Source organism: Coniophora puteana, assembly GCF_000271625.1.
Source record: "Coniophora puteana RWD-64-598 SS2 unplaced genomic scaffold CONPUscaffold_4, whole genome shotgun sequence".
Classification (NCBI taxonomy): domain Eukaryota; kingdom Fungi; phylum Basidiomycota; class Agaricomycetes; order Boletales; family Coniophoraceae; genus Coniophora; species Coniophora puteana.
The window spans coordinates 242,871-263,859 of NW_006913056.1; the positions used below are offsets into that span (position 1 = coordinate 242,871).

General features: G+C 51.4%; 7 protein-coding genes across 7 annotated transcripts; 5 read left to right on the plus strand and 2 right to left on the minus strand.

Moving 5' to 3' along the window:
- Positions 1 to 1,619: 1,619 nt before the first annotated feature.
- CONPUDRAFT_42793 (uncharacterized protein) lies at positions 1,620 to 2,165 on the plus strand (the record flags this gene model as incomplete). The annotated part of the gene is made up of 1 exon (XM_007768101.1): positions 1,620 to 2,165. A coding segment is annotated over one exon (546 nt), but the record flags the coding sequence as incomplete, so codon positions are not given.
- Positions 2,166 to 2,271: 106 nt separating this feature from the next.
- On the plus strand, positions 2,272 to 3,006 carry CONPUDRAFT_52515 (uncharacterized protein; the record flags this gene model as incomplete). Its single annotated transcript, XM_007768152.1, has 1 exon — positions 2,272 to 3,006. A coding segment is annotated over one exon (735 nt), but the record flags the coding sequence as incomplete, so codon positions are not given.
- A 1,208-nt stretch (positions 3,007 to 4,214) lies between these two features.
- Positions 4,215 to 4,581, plus strand: CONPUDRAFT_34306 (uncharacterized protein; the record flags this gene model as incomplete). Its single annotated transcript, XM_007768095.1, has 2 exons — positions 4,215 to 4,331; positions 4,387 to 4,581. Coding segments are annotated over 2 exons (312 nt in total), but the record flags the coding sequence as incomplete, so codon positions are not given.
- A 4,057-nt stretch (positions 4,582 to 8,638) lies between these two features.
- CONPUDRAFT_100947 (uncharacterized protein) lies at positions 8,639 to 14,964 on the plus strand. Its single transcript, XM_007768462.1, has 18 exons — positions 8,639 to 8,829; positions 8,885 to 8,982; positions 9,034 to 9,173; positions 9,224 to 9,443; positions 9,489 to 9,694; positions 9,742 to 9,946; positions 10,002 to 10,067; positions 10,115 to 10,366; positions 10,420 to 10,866; positions 10,953 to 11,154; positions 11,215 to 11,350; positions 11,406 to 11,499; positions 11,552 to 11,818; positions 11,873 to 12,761; positions 12,818 to 13,077; positions 13,136 to 13,558; positions 13,622 to 13,697; positions 13,791 to 14,964. Exons 1-18 carry the CDS (start codon positions 8,733 to 8,735, stop codon positions 14,861 to 14,863), a joined length of 5,151 nt encoding a protein of 1,716 aa, XP_007766652.1. The 5' UTR covers positions 8,639 to 8,732; the 3' UTR covers positions 14,864 to 14,964.
- Positions 14,965 to 15,030: 66 nt separating this feature from the next.
- CONPUDRAFT_163748 (uncharacterized protein) lies at positions 15,031 to 16,317 on the minus strand (the record flags this gene model as incomplete). Its single annotated transcript, XM_007768463.1, has 4 exons — positions 15,031 to 15,612; positions 15,663 to 15,730; positions 15,791 to 15,904; positions 15,961 to 16,317. 4 exons carry the CDS (start codon positions 16,315 to 16,317, stop codon positions 15,102 to 15,104), a joined length of 1,050 nt encoding a protein of 349 aa, XP_007766653.1. The 3' UTR covers positions 15,031 to 15,101.
- A 553-nt stretch (positions 16,318 to 16,870) lies between these two features.
- Positions 16,871 to 18,561, minus strand: CONPUDRAFT_163749 (uncharacterized protein; the record flags this gene model as incomplete). Its single annotated transcript, XM_007768464.1, has 2 exons — positions 16,871 to 18,286; positions 18,337 to 18,561. 2 exons carry the CDS (start codon positions 18,559 to 18,561, stop codon positions 16,871 to 16,873), a joined length of 1,641 nt encoding a protein of 546 aa, XP_007766654.1.
- Positions 18,562 to 19,058: 497 nt separating this feature from the next.
- On the plus strand, positions 19,059 to 20,540 carry CONPUDRAFT_71395 (uncharacterized protein; the record flags this gene model as incomplete). The annotated part of the gene is made up of 1 exon (XM_007768229.1): positions 19,059 to 20,540. One exon carries the CDS (start codon positions 19,059 to 19,061, stop codon positions 20,538 to 20,540), a length of 1,482 nt encoding a protein of 493 aa, XP_007766419.1.
- Between the last annotated feature and the right edge of the window lie 449 nt (positions 20,541 to 20,989).

A 20,989-nucleotide genomic window follows, 5' to 3' on the forward strand; every position in this document is an offset into this window, starting at 1 on the left:
GTGTCTGGGGTCGTGACAAGGAGCTGGAGTACACAGCCTTATGGCGAAGTTATGTCCGAACTCGTTACCTTTGGCATACGCAAGTAAAATACAATCTAATAGCATGGTTTCGAATCGAGGACATGCTCGGTGCTCTCCCTAATAACTTTCTGCGAAGAGATTGTATTTTCGAGCTCGAGAGGAGTGATTTTGGCTAATACTAGGTAGAAGCCCCTATTGGCCGAGCGCTACAAATAGATGCAAAGCCCGCGCGCGATCTACGTCGCGTTGAGCGCGCCGACAACCAAGACATATCCACACAGTGCTAACCTATGCAAACGCTATGCGTTTATCAGGGTAGCGTGAACAGGATTTTAGACATGGAAATATATATATATGTTCAAGCTAAGCCGTATTCTACATCCCAAGCAGGCGCATGAGTACTCCACCCTTTGCCTCACCATCAGTAGATGGACCTCCTCGATCTCCTTCTCGAGCTCCAGCAAATTCAAGCGTTTTCGAGGACGCCAAATGCGAGCTATGCGGCGAGCTCATTGGAGTTACACGGACGTCAACCTACCATATGGATGCGCACCGGAACAGCAAGCCGTGCCGTGCAAAGCAGCAAAGAAATGAGATAGAAGCTGCTAGGGGTATGCGTCGGATTGCCCTGGCTGATATTAATAACTTGCAGGATTCAGCATCATGTACAAGGCATCCAGGATCCAGCTCTCTAGACAACTATGTCCCTACTGGCTCGTGCTCATCGAGTCAATACACCTCTGAGAATGTAGCTTCTGCAGCGCCAGAAATATCTCAGAGATGTCAAGGCTATCTACTCGACTGGTCTGACATTGGTCCGACTTTTACTACGTTTCCGTGGGCGATTTTTCAAGAACAATCTATCGAAACCCTCGGATTTTGTCCATCTCGCTTTGGTAGCATCACGGGAGAACTCTTCATACGCTCAGTAGCTTGCCAATTGCACATTCCAACGACAGGGCCCTGTAACGCATGCAATCTACTTCAATACTCCTCTTCCCTCAAACGAGCTCGTGACCGTGCCAGAAATATCTTACCGCACTCACCATATTATCTATATACTCCCCAACAGTGTTTCGACAAAATGCGGCAGTTAACAACCCAGCTTGACAAAGCACACCTACAAGTGAGCTCATTCGATTATTTATGTAGCACGTCCTTACACTCTGATTCAGAATAAGAACTTGTCGAGAGACCTGCAGCACGCTCGTCAAAAGGCAGCAGATCATGATGCATTATACATGGCCATATCAACCTTCGACCACAAACAGACTCAGAGGATCCTCTCGTCATGCATTGAACGAGGTATGAGTATCAAAAAGACACGTGAATGCTTTCTTGAGGCATGCGCTGAGCGCCGTCACTTCCGTGGGTTTTCTGAGGAGGATCTTGATATGGCCTGGTTCATACAAAGTCTAGCTGGTCCCCGAGGCCTCTTTGCTCTATCACACCATCTTGGATTGCCTTCATCTTCGACTGTATCACGTCTATCGAAGCCTCCAGTTGTAATTCCCAGCTCCAGTTTCCCAACTCCCTCTGAGATTTCAAATAACTTGACAGCATTCTTTGGCCCTCACTCTGCTAGTGCACAATACCCAAAGCGGGGAAACTCCTTGATGATTGATGGTCTCCACATTGCACAGCGTCCCCGGTGGCACAAAAATACTAATACTATTATTGGCCTCTGTCGAGAGCACACCAAGGGTCTAGATCTTGGCATGAACAACATGGATGCTGTGCTTGAGATCGCTCGAGCTGTTCAGGATGATCCCCAGACTTGTCACTATGGACGAGAGGCTACAATCGCTGTCATAGGACCTTTTCAACGTGATAACTATCACCCCTTTCCAGTTCTGGTTTCGCCTACCTGTAAAGCAGAAAAATCTGATGAGTTTTCAGCCATAATTAGCATGATAATTGCTCAGTGGGACGAATTTGGGAAACCATTCAATGGGCCACTCTGGTGTGTTTGCACAGATGGCGATACAACATTTCGAGGAGCTTTACACCGTGTGCTAATGGACCGAACGGTTGCCGTGGGCGATGAGCTCTACAACAAGCTTGCACCACTACTAGGCCTTGATCTTCACACTGGAGTGGCTTACATTGTAATTGGGCCGGATCCGAAGCACATCTTCAAGCGTATGTTTAATGTTGAACCTTTAACTTGATTTTGTTCCGGTCTAAACCACGATTTTGACAGGTTTAGCGACGTGGCTTCGCAGCCTAGAAGGCATTATCATTCTTGGGATGCTTCTTGCTCCATACGCATTGGAGGAGTGCTTGCTGCAGCTGCCACACTTGAAAGGAAAGCGTAGTAATGTCAGGACTCTAATTGATCCATCCGACCACCAGAATGTACCTCGGGCAACCAAATTAATTAAGGCAGTCATCTCTCTCAAGGACGAAGTCGAGCGAGACGAGCTTTCCCCTACACAAATGAAAGAGCTCACTGGATACATCTTACTTGGAGAACTTTTTAACGCCCTCCTAGATCCTTTCATAAACCCTTCAACCTCATTATCTGAGCGTCTACAACTCCTTTCGACTTATGCACACCTTGCATTTGCACTGTTCAAATTACATGGGCCATCCTTCATGACTGGGCAGCTGTACAGTGACACACAATCTCTGGTCAAATGCTGTTATTTCATGGTCGCACAGCAGCAAATTCTTGACGATTCACAGCCGATGTTTCTGCACTTGATTGGATCAGATCGCTTAGAGGAACAGTTTTGCGAGCTACGGACAGAGACTCATGATCGCAACTGCGATACTCTACAAGTCTGCGAGCGACTTTCTACATCTGCTGAACGGGTATCTGTTTACAGCCGACACCCTTCCTGGAGGAAATCGTATCGCAGGATGTCCTATACAGGCCGTGAAGATGAGGTTGACCATGTCAATCCAACATTTTTTACAGGCAATTTAATTGTATGCAACGTTGATCTCCAGGGCGTGTGGGACCTTGGCCGATCCAATGCACAGGAAATCCTCAATGGGAACGGCATTAAATTTGATCTACAGGAGCTTATTGGTAAATCTGGCGTCGACTTTCTTCACCCTGCAGGTGATGGTGTCTGCCCTGGCGTGTCAATGCAGACAAATCCCTGCGACTCCATTTCAACAGTTGAGCCATCCTGCATGCCACTAGCTGAGGATAATGTGAAGCAGGAGTCACAGCCGGATTCTGATATATTTGAAGACACATCTACCTTTCCTATCGAGGAAATTCTTGACCTTGAAGAAATCCCTGACACCAATGATTCCTCAGCTGACGCCTGGACAGAGTCTCCAGATCAGGCATGGCTAAGCTATCAAGAAGATGGAGTTATGAGACGCTTTCACAAGGCCTCAATTTTGAACACTTTATTCCGGTCAGACCAGGGAAAACTCTCTGTCGATCGCCTTCGCCGAGTCCGTGGGTATTCATCAGACCCACAACAACCGCACTCATATGCTGGCGGTGAACATGTCCAAGGTGTACTTTATCTAGGGAACTCAGTCCTTGTTCCTGTCTATTCTGGCAGCACATATGCATTGGGTGTTGGACTCGTGCAGAAACTCGATAAGAAAGGGAAGGCACTTTCTTCTGTGGACCTTGACTCCCTCATGGACCCAGAACACGGTTACTATGTGTCTGTCCAAGTCCTAACACTATGCCCCAGCCCTTTTAGTCACAATGAAAGCGACTCAAACACCATCAGCATGTCAAGCGATCGCCTCTGGTTGTGGGATGGCAGCTATACCCAGTTTGATGGTCCTTCAATAACATCAACATCGCGTACTCTGGCAACTAGAAACACTCGAAAGGGTGCTATTGTTCGCATACCTGGTTCTCTTGTTCGCAACATCACACTCAGCATCAAACCCACACTCCTTCTCAGCCCGAAGGATCAAGAGATCCTGGTTCAACAACGCATTAATTCAACTTGGTCAATCCCTGAGAGTGTGCTGCAGCAAGTTGCTATCGTATTTTCCGAGACTGCTGGGCTTGTTTTTGGCGAGCTCTGCAAGTTATCTAAGTATACATTCAGTTCGTCATTTCCTTATCGCAATCATGAGGGTGTGTCTTACTCTCGCAACCTTACATGATTGTCTTACTTACTTTTTATTATCACCTGTCCCAAGGATCGCCTGCTTTTACCTTCACGGTTTCAATGGCCAAAATGGAGGCTGATACCATTAATCAAGATTCAAACTGCTTTCTCTGCGGAAAATCGCTTCGCTCAGATGAATCATGGCTGCATAGTGGCGGTCATATCTTGAAAGCAATGCAAGGAGTGATAGAGGATGACCTCTGTGAAAAAGTGTGATAACTTCTAGCTTTCTTTCACTTGCTTTATTTCTTACACGTCTATGCAGGTGTCAATCGGTCATGCATGCGGCTTCTGTGGCAAGCCTTCATGTGCAAGTGTTCGACTAGAAAAAACAAGCACAGGAAGATACACTATTGAGTCTCAATGCCCTCGCTTTCACATTTTACAACTTGCTTCAGCCCGCAAGTTCTCGAAAGCGACACCATGTACAAATGTGCCTGTTCAGTGTATGCTCTGCAGCAGCTCACTAGGTGCTGCAGATGCAGTATTCTGGAAGTACAATATCCGTGAACATATCAAGAGCCGGCATCCTATGCACTGGGATCCATACAAGAAGGAGCCGGTTGACCTCCCACCCCCATTTGCCCAAGGTATTCTAATCAGCAATAGCGAAATTGATGCTCTTGCACCCAAAACACCAAAAGCTGAGAACGCGTTGGTTAAACGTAAGCGTACTGGTGTTAGTTCTAGTAAAAACACTGGTGCTAGTGGCAGTAGTAGTACTCGCTCTCAGCGCCAGCGGCTCATTTGATTGCCTCGGATGATGGACTGCAGACTTCTATGGATTAAATGCTACAGCTATACTGTGACAGAACTCTACGACATACACATGTTCATGTTTGATAGTAAATAGAGTAAATCTGATGCTTCACTCGCTCGAGTTGTAGTCGACTCGCAGCCTAGTCGGAGTCAAATCGTGGGAGCGGCTGCAGTGCCACAATTGCCCTTCTTGGCTGACTTGCGGCTGTGGTATCCGTGACGCGCGGCTTGGTGTACGGGGTCCTGCACGGAAGGTCATGGTCCGATATTTACAGTTGTGACTGCCCCTTGGATGTGGTAAAACTTTTGTAGCCTCAATTCCGACAGGCGAGCATCGCATGGCCGCTCAAGCTTCCACCTGAACGGAGTACCTAGCGTAGCAAAAACACCGGTGGCAAGTCGGATGCACAAGAACCTACAAGAACCGAGAAGCACTGGTTGGAGACAATTGAGATATTGATGCGTTTTCCTCGCCTTCTTGTCAAAATTGACAGCTCGGACAGCAACTGCCTCGCTGTATGCCGTGATGTCGAAGCCACGCGAGAGGAACAATCGGGGGCCGCTGCGATCCGTTCCCTTAGCGAGCCCTCCGCCCACGTGGGCGCTAAAGAATACGAATGCCGCCTACTGCCGCCAGTGCCAACCTTTTGAGTGAGCACGTTGGTCCCATCAAGTTTCTCAAGATGTCGATGTCGCAACACGCATTCAACAGGGCGACACCTGGGCGACAGAATGGTTCCAGGAATGTGGCGAAAGCCGATACTTAACCGCTGTCAGACCGATGTGGCTCCCTCGATCGGTTTCGAGTCGGTGCTCGACGACCGAGGATCGGCTCCCCGAGGGTCGGCCTGACATTCTTATCGGCAGGACGGAGAATTATAGTTCGCTCCTAAAGCCCTATGCGTCTGTATGTACTCGCTGATTATTTAGCAGCAGCAGAGTATCCCCCCACGGCATCACGGCCGCTTCGACCGGACTCGAAATGATTAATGTATGGACGGTGGTTAGTGACTAGAGTAAGTACCTGAAGTTGTTTTCTTAGATCGAGGTGACCTTGTAAATGGCGCCCTCAAAGGTTTTTTTCTTGTTCGTTCTGACATCAACTCCAATTCATTTTACTTGACCACATCATGATGGGCGGCGGTGTGTTCTTTGCCAATGTTATCAATCTGGCTCCTCGGATCACCCCAACTTGGGCTCGAGGGCTCGAGGGGTCTTAGTGTCAGGACCACGACATCAGAGAGCTTGCGTCTGACACGAACGCGTTACTTGGGAATCTTGGGACCGCATGGATTACCAGCCCGGTGATCATGAATTGCCCCGGTAGTAGTCAGGTACGTCCTTGGTGAAGATCATATTTGCACGCGTAAATCTGCCGGGATTAGATGACCATACGGCTTACCGCGGTTGTATTGGCGGCATACAATCCATCTGGAGTCAATCGTCGAAACTCAAAGTCGAGTTTGACAACTTTCAATCAAAGTAGACCGTGCTCCAAACTTCGAAATGGCCACTCGCTAAAGGCAAGTGGAAACCCTCCTATTCCCGAGGATTGAGCGTTGAACTCTACATGCAAACGGCTGTGCATTTCACAGGCGCCCTCCCAGTCCACGCCCCTGTCAGCTGAGCTCGAGGAGACCCGAGGCACGGCACGATCAAAGTTGTTACAGATTGTTACTAGACGAAACAGTGACGAGACCAGACTTCGACGTCGTGACGTAGCGTGGGGTCAGATCGACGGATGAAAAACACCGTCGAGTAACCATCAAAATATCTTCGACTAGACCAGCCGTTCTCCGCCCTGCCGACTTGCTGTAAAACTACTACAGCACCAAAGAGTCTTTGATCGGGGGCTCAAGCAATGCGATTGTTCGACAGGTGGAGAACTTTGAGCCAATCTGGTCCTCATGTTTTTGGAGCTACGATGGCGTACCAGGCAATACATCCGCTGTTCCGTTGTAGGGCAAGAACATGACTTCTAAACAAAGTATCTAGCATTAGCGGCGTACCACAAATTTTGGTGATTTAAGTTAAGTCGAACATTTTCTTTGAAGAATCTTAGCCTGTTGCAGAAGGGTTCAGATACTCAAGTCCGCGGGAAACATGGTGTGTATCGTCGGTGGCGCTAACGTGAAAATGACAGCTTGACCTTTGAGCAGAGCACAAAGAAGTTGACGCTATACTATGAACTTAAATCAATGAGCTCTCTCTCTCTCTTCTGCTATTCATGCATAGTGCTAAACCACGTCCAAACTACGTACTCACCTACTTAGCTGTACCAAATTTCAGAAACAAGTCTCAGAAATTAGGCGCCTCACCATTATGTTTTCCCCCATGCGACATGATAGCATGCTGTTTAGCTAGGTGTAGTATGCATTTGACCCTTCGATAACCATATAGCAACAAATCCCTTACCTGAGAATATAAAAGACGTTCGGCCGAACTCTATTCACTGAGTCTTGGAGACTCAGGATATGGTAAAGCTCGGCCGAACATGTACCGTACAGCAGAACACCGGCGAAGTTTGTGTTAAGGAGAGTTATTGACACGCAGGCGGTGGTTTTCCCTAGAACCAGTCTTTCGGTGCTTTGTCGTATTCTCCCCACGTGCCTTAAATCATGTGTTCGTTAGTGTCTCTGAAGCGAATTCTTCTCATGATAAACCATGTGGTTATCGAACCGACATCGATGTTTAGTGGCCTACTTCGACATCCAACTCTCGGTGTCTTGACGACATCATGCCTTGCAAACATTTGAGGGCTTGGTCGGTCAGCTTGCACAGGAACGTAACTAGATGCGTCATGATAGTGTGGTGAATCATAAGTACCTCCACAGACATCGATTGCGCACGTCGTTGGGCCAATTGCGATCGGAGAAGCCTCCATGCGCGGCCCCACTGCATGTTTGTCTATATGCCCGCCACCTTCTCTAATGAGTGGCAAGTGACGGGTAGCATAGGTTTCCTGCGAGCATGACATGCCGTAGGCTGTGAATGTGGCCGATGTGCAATGTATTCGACCCTCTACTGATCGCTAAGGTCACACTTATCCCCGGGTCGCGTGGGACCACCTTTGATGTCGTGGAGGTTTGAACGACGGCACATCTAGAGTTGACGTCTCGGAACAGATCGTGGCAAGCAGGGCGCAGTATAGCCTTCGGGAAGCCCAAGCCTCGAGGTCAGTTTCGGTGGACAGCTAGGGGCTTCTTAGTCATGTCTCAATGAGTTTATGTGGTGACGCTGACATCATCTTCGAGATGAAGTATGAGGAACTTGGGGATCAGTATCAACGTTGGGAAATGAGACTTTCATACCGGCATCGCCTAGTTGCAGTCGAGAGAGCACACCTCGGTGTTCCTTACAAATATTCTGCCCCACTCAATATTACTAGACTGAATACTGTTGCCCAGACATGTCAATATTTCCTGAATCTCTACATCAGGAAAACGACCCTCGAAGTCCATTTGATCGGACGCGAATCGGCTTAGCGTGGCCGAAAGCCGAAACTGGAGGTCCACAAGAGCACCTTATATCAATTCTAGATGGACAACAATGATTTTTAAGGGGGATGAGTAAGGGTGGGGAAACCATGATTAGAACTTTGAGGAGTCGGATGGTTCCCCAGAGTCGTGACCGCGCTTGTGGCCGAGAATCGCGGGGATGGTATATCGTGAGACACAGTTTCCTATCTGGCATGCGCGCTTGAAGACTTGTACAAATGTCGCATTCTGTCTTCCCGTCGCTTACCGTCGAGTCTCATCCCGTTGCTCAACACCTCTCTCGTCCGCCATGTGTTAATAATGTCCATGTTTTGTGAGGACGCGATACGGAACACACGCAAATACTCAAATCGGAATGACGACCCCGACGAAACGAGAAAGTGATGCGTTGTCCATCTACAAGTCACATCCACCACTTTGGGTACCAAAAGCTCACAAGGAGGCGGAGCTTGGTGCGTCTAGGGTATGCGTAGGTGTTAAGCTACGCTGCTGAACACCCAACAATAGAATATATCGGCTTTCACCCTCCAGTGCCCAATCAAGATGAAGACATCCTCTCTGAAGGTCATGTCAAGAACGGCTTCGTGCTCGGGCCGGCTGTGCAGGTATGTGTGCCTCGACCAAGCATTTGCCCGGTTACACAATGACGTCCCTAGTCTGAATATGCGGGAGTAGGGGAAGCGCTTTCGTCCGGAGAGAACAAGCAAACAGCTTTCGATGATGTAGTGCTTCATGGTTTGGAGAGTCTGATGAGCGAGATCCTTGCTCGGCGAGCAGAGAGCGTCCCCTCTATCCCGTGAGTCGGTTGGTATGCATATCGTCGGTCAACTCTATATCCTTTTTCAGCGCACCAACATTCAAGATACCCTCCCGTGTTACCCTCAATGACGCCAAACGAGAAGCCTGGTTCGCCGACCTGGCGAACCCCGACGTCCCGCTCTACAAGCTAGGCAAGAGCGTACCGCACGGTGCCAAGGGACACGACCTACTGGAACAACTCTACAGTAATAACGTCGCTATACCACGTGCTGTCTGGTTTCTGAGAGTGTTTGGCGCGAATGAGACGGTGAGCTGCGTTATATGCACCCCGCGCCTTCTAAACGATATTTAGGCCGGGTTGCGAAACAAACCTGATTACAATCCGACTCAGTACAGCGTTGACTGGGCGAACGTGGTCACTACTTACGTCAAGAAGCAACTAGCTGAAATCGCCCTTCCAAGTGCGCCTCGCGTGGGACTCAACATTAAACAGACGTTCAAAGGTGTACTTTCCGACCCCGAGTCTAAGGAAAGGTGGTTGTCGAGATTCACGTACTGGTAAGTGCTAAGGTATGGCGCATATATCCAGCTCTGAGCGTTTCCAGCTTGAAACTTCTACGACCCTTCTATACGGAAGGGCTCGTCGACCATCGCACTCTCCTCGTGTGGCTAGTCAATCAGTTGCAGAGCTGCAACCTTGCTCAAGCCGGGTTTGTCACACATCTTGCTGACGAGTTTGTGGATGGACTGGCGGCATGCCGCCCGCTCGCCAGAGGTGTAGTAGAAGCATGCGTCAACAAGCTGGCTGAGGTAAATGCAATGCGTTTCTTTGAGTTTGGGCGTGTCGGATTCAACTATCCTGTAGATACAACTGTTGTCTGGGGAGGGACAGGTCATTACGCTTCGAGGACTGCTCAAAACTTTAATGCAGGTAAGTTACGGGGCTCGTTGCGATCTCCTATCTGATAGACGGTTCAGCGAATCTGCTTGAGCCTTCCGGATGCTTTCGTTAGCCCAACACTTTGGGTGGCTCACTCAGCGTTGCTTATCAATACTCTGGAAGAGACTGTGGGCGATGAGGTTTTGCAAAGTGATCCTCGTCAGGATGGTATTGGGCAAATACTCCTGGAACACTCCGCGGACATCAAGCGGCGGAACGAGGCCATGCTATTCCGCAACCTTCCACCCAGAGTACTCGCACGGCTGGGAAGCATGGTCGTGGACATTCAGGTGCGCTGTTTTCTCAAATATCCACTCTACTGTATCGTAATACGACCACTTAGACCCTGAACTCTATCACCTATGCGACGAACCTTACCAGTATCTCATTCTTCTCGCGTGCATCCAGCCCATCCGCTACCACGCCTACCACATCTTTTGCTGAATCGGCATCTACATCCAGCTTTGCCGACAAATTAGACACGCTGCTAACCTGGGCAGTGACTCCTCTCCAGTATGGCGCTCATCGGCCGTACGTTGCCGTATCTTTACTTAGAAACTGGGATAATCGAGTTGGCCGTCGACGGGCGTACGGGAGCGGCCCCTCGGAGATGTCCCTTCACGACCATCTATTCGATTGGCTGGATAACTCAGATGTGGCGAAGGCTCCTGACAACTTATCAGCCGTGGCAATCCTGTACGGTAAACTTGTCAAGTACAACTTGTTTGAATACAACCTGTACGTCCAGAGGCTCGTCGCCCGGGGCGAAGACGGGCTTTCGATATCTCAGGTGCGTGCTTGCGAGATGATTGGGTCCATATATCACTCTCGCTTTCGCGCCGCCTCACCGCGATCGTTGACCCAGCTATTTGACAGGACCGCAAAGGCGCCGATGACCCTTATATATCACACCATCGCAACTTCTTGCGGTGGATACCATTACACGACGAAGACGCTTCTCTGGTCAACCAGAGGAAGTTCATTCTTTACGGTTCCCGTGCTCGAGAGACGTCGGAAGATACCGCTGAAAGACGCATGAGGCAGGAGTTCAGGGCCGCTTTGCCCTTATTCTTTGGTGGTTCGTGTGTTACCGTTACCGTTTCGTCCGCGCAGGTCTCGCTCACAGTGTTGTCGATAGGCGATCATGACCCGGACTGGGCTTTTACTAACCAGATTCACCAACATTGCGAGACGATCTTGACTGCACCGAGGTTCGAGGTAGTGTGGACGATTACTCGATGGTTTGTCCCTTTAGTTCGAAAGTTTCTCGGTCGGTATGTGATCCAATATTTTACTCTTAGACCGATGTCTGAAATTTTGTCATCGTAGATCCGTCGGCGTTGATCCAGGGCGACTCCAGCGCACGTATACTTCAGCCGTCGAACTTCTGCACGCCGCGCGATGCTACGGCTCCTTATTAACGGTAGGAGAAATGCAGCCACCACGTCGCCGTTATGGCTAATGTTACGTTCTAGTTCAACCTCATGCTTTTGCCCTGCGCGACGACTGTGGAGCTGTTGACTGCCGTCACAGGCGTGTTCCATCGGTTTGCAGTCATCTGGACATCGTCGGATTCAACAGGCAAGATTACGGCCGCATTGTACTCTGCCCACCTTGTTTGGAGGACGAAGGGTGTGCAGGCACGTGCTCTGCTTGCCCTAATGGTTGAGATGGACAATGGTCGGCATCTCGACGTCGCAGAGCGCTCGCAAGTCACCCACGATATTGCCTCGTACACGCACGTGAGTTTGCGTACCCTCGGTCGATGCGACTTTCTAACCCGACGCTCCATGTAGGCACTGAAGCCAGAGTCTGATAACCCTCCTCCTATTCCTGCTGCATTACCAGAAATCTTGTTGCTCTCCGAGGATCCGGGGTTGGATGCACCTTCTTTGCTCGCCAATAGCCTTTGGTATAGATATCGCACGACCCCAGACTGGGCTTGGACTGTCTGGGACAATGCCGTCGCGACGTTCCGTCAAATTCCCAACATGGTAACCGACACCGAGGGTCGACGAAGCTGTGCGTTGCGTTACGCTGAATTCCTACTCCACGTGGACAAGCACCTGCCATCCGGTATCGACGATCAGGTTTTACAGTGGTTCGAGGGCAGCGGCCGAAACGAGATACTTGCTTTGAGCAGCGATGTATGGGAGATCCTCATCGTCGTCGTGCTGCACATGTGCTCTCATGGTGCCCTCGCGGCAACGTCAATTCTTCAAGGGCTAGTCTACCCTACTTGGAAGGCCGCAGCGGAAACGTCGTCATCTGATCGAGCCGATGCTTTGTATGTGCAGATCTCAGCTGCCAACCGCCTTTTCGATTTGCTTGTGCTTCGTGATCACTGGGGCGATGAGAGCGAACCAGCGAACTTGCTGGAGTTACACCGGATACACACTCGGCGACAGGATATCTATCGGGAGGCCCACTTTACACTGCTCGTCGGGAGTATACCAACGCTAGTGCTTGTTGAGCACAACGACTTTCTGCCTGGCGATCTCAAGGATGCGATCACGGAATTACGACTGAAGGCCTGCCAACGCAACCACTTCCTCCAAGCGTGCTACCGCAACCTCGATGTCGTCAGACGTGGGTTTGAGGACCAGCTCTCTGTGGGTATCGCAGAGACCATGTGCGAGCCACTGGTGAACGCCATGAGGTTCATTCTCACGGAATCCACTGAAGGTAACGTACATTAATGCTCCCTCACGTTTCTCTAACTGATTTTCCGGTTGTAACAGAGAGCTCGGATGTGAACTCTTTCCTCAGCAATGGCGTCTCCTCGGACCTTAGCCCATGGCGGCTTGCAGCTACAGCTATTCAGATACAATTCGGTCTCAGACAGCTCGGTAGAGCGTTAGCACATGACTCCACCCGGCAGACCGCAGGCGCCTCCCTAGATCGAATGACCTCTACACTATTCCGCCACTCCATGGCATCCGAAGAAGCGTGCTTCATTGCTGAAATGGCCAGGGACGTTGACGGACCCGTTGCTATGAAGGTGAGTTTGCTTCCGGATGGTCTACAATGTCATTGAATACTATTATTGCTTTATCTAGTTCATCAATAACGGATTCAAGTGTCTCGCTGAGATCTTTGACTCCACCACCGGAGGGGTTGAGAATCTCCTCGACTGCGTTGATCGGGCAGGGGAGGTGGTCCGTATTTTTTCCTTGATATCGGAACGACTGCGGGAGGAGCCAGTAAAACTATCTCAAATGGACTTCGATCTGTCCGCGCAGGAGAAACTCGTGGAGATCATCACGCGGCATCTGACGGCGGTCGAAGCATCACTCGATGCTATGCATAGTCGAAACCAAGGCGACAACGACAATGAAATCGACGCGATATCTCGGTTATCTCATGTTTCGATTTTCTTAGCCAGGCTGCTCCAGCTCCAACTCGTGTTCCCGTGCGTTTGGACGCCAAAATTCCGGAAGACCGCTAGTAACCTTCCAGAGGTGCTTTTCCGGCTCGCCCTGGTACGTTTCCTCGAGGTTTGTTGACTCGACTCGATTCTCATTTGATTACGCATGTGCTTGCAGCACCATGTCACGTCTCCAACACTGAACATCGTCGCGTATTCCTTGCTTCTTGATACCTTGTTCTATGTTACGGACGGTGAGTAAATGATTGCTTGATTCTATGCTTCTCGCTCATAAGTCCCGCCTTGGCTCATTCAATTGACCGTATCGCTCTATATTTCCACTGCAGATCTTTCTTTCACGACGATCAGCGGACCGGGACCCACCAATACCCCGACTCCGAGCGGCGGCGACCCGTTCAGAAACTACCCTGCCCCACGCACGATCTCCCCTGCCCTCGTTCCTGCACAGTTGCGCGAGCAGTTGCTCACCCTGTTTCCGCCCGGCCGCGGGACGAGCGTGACGAAGAACCTTGCGCATGGTCACCGCTCACATGCCCAGGGAAGGGATGGCGAAAATGAAGAATACGTCTTTGGGGCACCTGTGATTGATCGACCATGGGAGTGGACGGAGAACCTCGGCGAGCCTCCCTCTGAAGCTGCAGTCGGATCTGGAGGTGGAAGTGGTGGGAAGGCTGGCGCAGGCGCTCGCCCTGGTGGAGCGGAATCGGGCCAAGGTCAGGGTCCGGCGCAGATCAGGAACGGCGCGAGTCTCTCCTTGGAGTTGTTCGGCGCGAGACTCACGGGTGACATCGTGCTTACTCCGCCCGGCTCGGGCCAGGGAGACGCTGCCGACGCGGACGTGGACGGCGGGAGAGAGTACAGAGACGAGGATCTGCGCACGGAGGCGAACATTCGCACTTTTGTGGACGGGCGCGGCTCGGAGAGCATCTTCACACGCGACTGGCGCGAGTCCCGCGTGCTCGCTCCGAATCTGCTGCCTGGCTCTGCGTCGGACAGGAGAGGAAGTGCCGAGGAGGAGCTCGGTACTATGCCTTTATTCAACGCGAGCATGCTAGGTGGTGGCATGCCTAGTCCCCTCTCGGGCGGCTATGGCAGCGCTGTTGGCGGAGGCGCTGTTGGTAGCGGCACTGTGGGTTCCAGGCGAGGCTCGCCATCGTCTGTCCAATCGAGGAGCGTGGCGAGTTTGCGTGGAAGTCCTTCCGGGATACGTTCGAGCGCCAGCGGAATGAACATGAGTCCGTCAGGGAGTGTGGGTGCTCGGCGAACATCGCAAAAGCGCAAGATGGACGTGGTCTTGGAAGAGGACGGGGAAAGCGATAGTGACATCGAGATGCTCGATGGTCCGCTCCCCAGCGCTGGCACGAGCACGAGTAGCCAGACGAGGATGAAGAAACGGTGATCATAGATTTTTTTTCTTTGCTTTCTTATAATCATGGATTTCTGTGTACATTGTATGCGATCTAAGTTAACGATATTAATCGTTCCACTAAGTACAAGACTTCGACGCAAGAAGCGATTGCTATGACGTAGATTACGATTGGTGGATAATATATGGGATACAGCTCCAAGCCAAGTCCATCAACAGGGGCAAGTAGCCTACACAACGCGACATAAGAGACATACATATCCTCGGTTATTCAAGGGAAATAGGTTACAAACGGATTCCTCAGAGCCGCGCTTCCCTTCAAGGGCTTTTCCTTCTCGCCGGCCGCCTCTGAAAGCTTCTTGATGATCTCCTTCAGGCGGAAATCTTCTATGGGTTGAGAGCGGAGGGCCAGGCGACAGAACGGGCACGTGTACTCGGGTTTTTCTGCACCTGCACCACCGCCGTTACCGCCAGCATTACCGCCGTGCCCGCCCCAGCCTTGTCTCTGCCGAGTAATGTCGAGTCGATGGCGGGCTAGGATCTGATGAGCGGTCATTGACAGCGCAGGCACGGGATTATAGGAGATTTGGGGCTCGCGGAGGAAGTTGATGACTTCGGGAGGCAGGGATGCGTATGAATGTGTAGCCGCAGGGCGATGATGATTCGTACTGTGAGCGCTATTGGGGTTGTAGTGGGGATGAGAGGCGGTGAACTGAGTGAGGGTGGTGTCGAACCAGTCGACGAGGCACGACTGGCAGAAGGCGTGACCGCAGTCGGGAAGACTGGGTGGGTGGTTCAGAAACGGAGTAGCAAGGGTGGAATGGGAACGCACAGATAGGGAGTCCACATCTTGAGCATGCACACCTGACATGAGATGAGGTCGTCGAGGTCGTCGAGTGACTAATAGAGGGGTGAAGCGAGTGGTTAGATGTGCCCCGACCGACGTAAACCGCTACGTACGATAACGGCAGAGCCTGAGGGAGCCGTATCTGTCGCCTTCAAGGGGGACGAAGACTTGCGGAGGGATATACATGCACTCAGATCCTCTATCTTTGCTTTCAGGACGCGGTTCTCCTTGACGGAAATCAACTTGGGAACGTGGTACTAGTGGCGGATGGGTAGGCACTTACCTCCTTCATTCTCGCTATCTCCTTTTCGGCTTCCACTACTTTCTTTTCGAAAGATCCCCCTGCCGCGCTTGAAGCGTGAATACCGCTCCACTCAGCGGAGTCATTGTCTGGGGTGATTTCAAGCACGCTTCTCGAGGCTTTAGGGGGTTTCCTCTTTGGTTGCACACTGTCCTTGCCCTTGCCGACACATTTTGACGTAGATCGCGGCTGAGGTGGGGGACTCTCATCATCTGAGGAAATGACGATTACGTCGCTTGGTGGTGCATGGGTAGGGGGCACCTTCCGTCGTCGGGCGGGCGAGGTAGCATAGGGCGGCGTGCTAGCGGGTGGTGCGGACGTGTCTCTGGTGGGGGGCATTGGGGAGAACGCGGTCAATCTAGAGACTTTGATGGAGTTTCCGGTGACAACAAACAAGACTGAAGATGCTGAGAAAGCTGGAAATGGTTGTTGGGAGGGCCCAGGGTGTCGGAGAAAAGCAAGAGCGTTCCCAGTTAGCGACGCGGCGACGCGCCCACGGACGCCATCACGTGTCGGCAGAACTTGCAATTCAAGTTGTTTCAGAAGCTTCGACTTCAATCGGTTACTGATAGCTTTGCCCAAACTCTATTGCTCACCGCTTTCGTCAGGATAGGGAGATCTGATCGTTAGGCATATGAGCAGGTCGACATCATGAGGCACAGGGGAGTGATACGCCTATTTGTTTTCGACTAGTGGTGAACTCGGCGCTTGGATCCAACGGATTTTCCATAGAAATGACATAGATTTTGTACCGAGTGGGATAGAGTCTCGATATTATTGCGTGTCTTTCAAATGACACATATGTACGTTCGTTCGTCGGTGTACAAAGTTAAAAAGATTTTAAGATTTCAACGGTGAGTATATAAACGATGTTATCATAAGAGGACCTATTTTACAGCTGTTGAGCCTGGAAGGACGGATCAAAATGGTCTGGATACTCCGTGTCCGATGAAGCTTCCTGACCTCGGACTTTTCTTAGGACGGTAGACCAAAACGGAGAACGCTTTGGCCATCTGGTGTACGGCAAATGTTCTACACTATAGACAGTAGAGACCTGAGGAACAATTTGAGCCAGGAGCGACGCCAAGGAGTCGGCATCCTGCATGTCTTCGGTCGCGTGATCGAAGGTCAGCGCATCTATCCGGGAGTTCGACGGAAGTGGGGACGTCGATTCACAAACCGACCCAATCGATTCCGATGTGACGAGGGTTCCGACGTCGAAGATCTCGAGGTGTGGTAGGATTTGCAGCAGGTCGATTGTCTCTTCAAGCTTAAGTGGCGTCACGAGAAGCCATAGCGTGAGCGACCTGAGACGCGGCCAGCTGCGGGCACATTCAAGCAGTGTGTTGGCTTGGATGGGAATACCGTCTCCTTGGGGCGGGTTTACGCATCTGAGTTCTATGTGAGTCAGCTGCTGGAAGGGGCGAAGCACACGAAACCACGCAGAAATGTCGCGCTCTGCTACTTCTACACCGCGGCCATGGCCGCGACGGCGAAAGCTATTTTCATTACAGATGACCTCCTGTAGAGCGCTGTGGGATATGTGTGACGCAAGAGCGGTGGCGAAGGCAGATAGGGAAGAGGGAGACGTTGTAGTTGCGACCACCTCAATGCGACGAAGGGTTGCCTGCGGCGGGTGAGCCTGATGTTTGAGTCCGAACAGCGATGAAACGACGTTAGATAATTTTCCGTAAGAACACAAGTCACTGCAGTCGATGTTTAGTGTTTCAAGTGTATTCAAACCAAAGAGATGAGCTTCGTCGGGCCAGGTAGTTTCTTCGCTGAGGACAAGGCGTAGGGCCTTGAAAGACGGCATGGAGGCTACATGTGAGATAGAACGTGGTCCGAGAGGGCCACAGTCCAAAACCCTAAGATTAGGCCACGCGCAAACGGTGTTTGTGACGATGCTGGATGGATTTGCCACCTCCATAATCGGGCTGTTGGGACCGCATACAAATGTTTCGAGCAAGGGACAACGAGAGGATAATGGATGTCCCATACGGTATAGATCTTCAAGAAGTGTTTCCGCGAGGAACTGTTTGGCGACCAAGGTTCGGATCTTCGGACTTAGGCAAATGCCATGCACGAACCGTGGAGCGGACTCTACATACTTGAGCCACATCGACAGCTCTACTAGGCTCGGAAACAAAGAAGGGACGGGGCAGTTCCTCGCGAGCACCTCACAGATGTTCCGGTCAGCATTTTCTGGATCGGGATGCTCTACGAACGCGACATCCAAACGCCTGACTCGAGCAGCGTATGAGATAAGGACACACCACTCGTCCTGTGTCATGGTTCTCTGAAAGTTCTGAGTTCCATGGTGAGCAATCGAAGTCGTACTTTAGCAGTCTAAAATACCATGGTGTTCCACTCTGGCTCCTTATCCTCCGGCTGAGGCTCCATCAAGTCTTTCGGAAGGACGCCAAGAAGATCATCGAAGGCGATTTTGTAATAAAGGGCGTCTAAGGCTAGCTCCTTGAATGATGTACACACGCGAGCAAGGCGAACCAGGGCAGCCTTATCTCGATCGAGTTGATCAATGATGATGCTGACTAGGTCTGTGTTGTGTAGGCAGTGATGCATGTTGGTCTTTCGAAAGCTTGCTCGATAGTGGAGGTCAGAGGCAAAAATGGGGGTCGTGAGAAAGTGTAATGACGGCGCTCGTTGGCGAACTTCTGAATCCTCCCCAAATCCTCCCAATCCAAAGCGTCTCATTTCTGACATGTGGCACACACCATACAGTGCATGACTTCACTGAGAAAAGTGGTGATGAACATTGTATAAGTCATTACATGCATGTGACTGTTAAATCACAAGAAGGGGCCGAACAAGTGACGCGCGCTCGTCAAGTCGGTGGCATCGGAGTCTCCCACCGACAGGCACGCAGTTCGAATTCCATGACCTAAGTTGAGTTTGTCCCGCTTCCGTAGCATCGCCCAAGCATCGACAAGACACCCACCCTTACTGGCCAGCCCTCGAACACGTTTCCAGCTGGCCGCCGCCGAATATTTCAGCCTGAAGAACGCTCTCCTAGGCTCTAGCCAGCAACACATACAGTCACAGTACCTCGTTCAACATTCATGGAGCATACATCCGCATTTATGGGTCCAGCCAAGGCGCCTTCCCCGTCTTCGAAGACCCAAGGCAACAATCGTAAACGCACGTCTTCAGCTTCCTCCAACGATCGCGGAGGAAACGCATACGATGATACGCCTTCATTAGGCTCCCCGGAAACAAAACCTCCTCGAAAGATCCGTCGATTGCTCGATCTTCGGGGTGGCAGCCTGTCTGAATCTTGTTCTCCGGCTGTTGGAGAGGCTGAGGCGATCCAATTCCTCGACAATCTCGTACCGGGCCTTAGTACGTCTCGCTTTCCACCTCCTGAAATGTCCTCGGATCCGTCGATGGGGGCACAGATCACCCCATACCTGCTTAATGACGACAGCATATATGCACCTACGGAGACATCTGCGTTCGTCCGTGCCCTGAACAGAGCTGCGGAGGTCGCTACGCACAGTGACCCAACGCATACATCTACCGATTCTGCCAGGATCCAGCCCCCTTCGGCACACCAGCCTCTCATCCATCAAGTCGACTCTAGAGGAGCGCCCGAAGAGGCTGTACCGGATCTGATACACCCGCCCGAGATCCCTAGACGCTCATATCACCCAATCACATTGCAGTACCGCGGCTACGCCTTCGAGTACGACCTCGCGCTGCTTCCTGATGACGCCGAAACCGGTATTGCACTTCTCAGGACCACAATGAGCGATCCAGGCATGTGGTTGATGTTTGGCGCGCACTATAGACGCACAGGGCGGCCCCAAGCTGCTCGTGCGGTCGTCAAGACTCTTCTCGACACGCAGGCCAGCGAAGAAGGCGGTTTAGCTGGCTTTACTCAGGATACTGTCCACGCAACCGTGGCGCTTGCTCGGCCTGCAAGACTTCTTTTGGCAGCCTGCGAGATGGAGCTCGGACGCAGCACGACAGATCCGGCGGCTAAGAAGGCGCACATGGATACGGCTCAGTCGCTCTTCCGAACCGTGTATGGTAGTGCTTGCTCGAACTTGGAGAGCGTCCTCGGGAAGCCCATCTCTCCGCCTTGTCCTCCTGGGGTCAATGTGTCCGGATCGTCTCTTACACGCCCTCCGCCCGCCCCACCGAGTGTACCCAGGCAAGTCAGACCTTCGGTTGCCTCCGACGTTGCACCCCTAGAGACCGAAGCAAAAGGACGCATAGAATCAATGACATTGCAGGTTCGAGCTACATCTGAGGAGAACGCTTCGTTGCGGCGTGAGCTAGACATCATGCAGCGTGCGCGAGACCGGGTGGAACGGCAGCTGAGCGGGGCAGAGCGTGACACACGCGAGCTCGAGCGGCGCCTTTCCGACACAAAAGAAGACTTGCGTGATGCGAGACGGAGGAGGGAAGATGCGGAGAGGAGAGCGGAGGATCTGGAGAAGCAGGTTCGAGGTACAGAGGAAAGTGTGTGGGGCCGTCTTAGAGAGGCGCTAAGGGGAAACGGCGGCAGGGGACTAGACACGCATAGTGGGAGGTCTTGACATACCTCTTCGCTCCTATGGTATCATTTTCCTGCGCTCAAACGAGTTCTATAGCTGTTACATGTGTCTTTCCAAACTCTTTGAAGCCAACGCTAGCAATGGTAGCGTTGAAGCCGAAGGCTGACACTAGGCTGGCCAACCCAGGCCAGCCCCAAAGCGCTTGGTGGAAAGTACTGATAAGGTATTGTTTTCTCACGGGTTTCCAGTTGTTCTCACTTTTCCTTCATCTGCCGCGTTGACCGAACTAACAACAAAGGATTGATTATCGCAACATCCTTCCCTGAGACTCCCTTGAAATGCTTAAACATTCAGATCATCCAGCCTCATAAGCGCTTGCCGTGACCTTACAGTTTTGAGATGGACTGTATCTGAGATACGACAGAAGGGAAGATGTAGGAGAGGGATTATGACAGAGAAAGAGATGTGAATATACGCAAGTCCAAGGTATG

Coding starts and splice junctions, on each gene's coding strand:
- CONPUDRAFT_100947 (XM_007768462.1), top strand. CDS start 8,733: ATGACGACCCCGACGAAACGAGAAAGTGATGCGTTGTCCATCTACAAG. Junction 9,947..10,001: donor GCGTCAACAAGCTGGCTGAG/GTAAATGCAATG, acceptor ACTATCCTGTAG/ATACAACTGTTGTCTGGGGA. Junction 11,500..11,551: donor GCTACGGCTCCTTATTAACG/GTAGGAGAAATG, acceptor GTTACGTTCTAG/TTCAACCTCATGCTTTTGCC.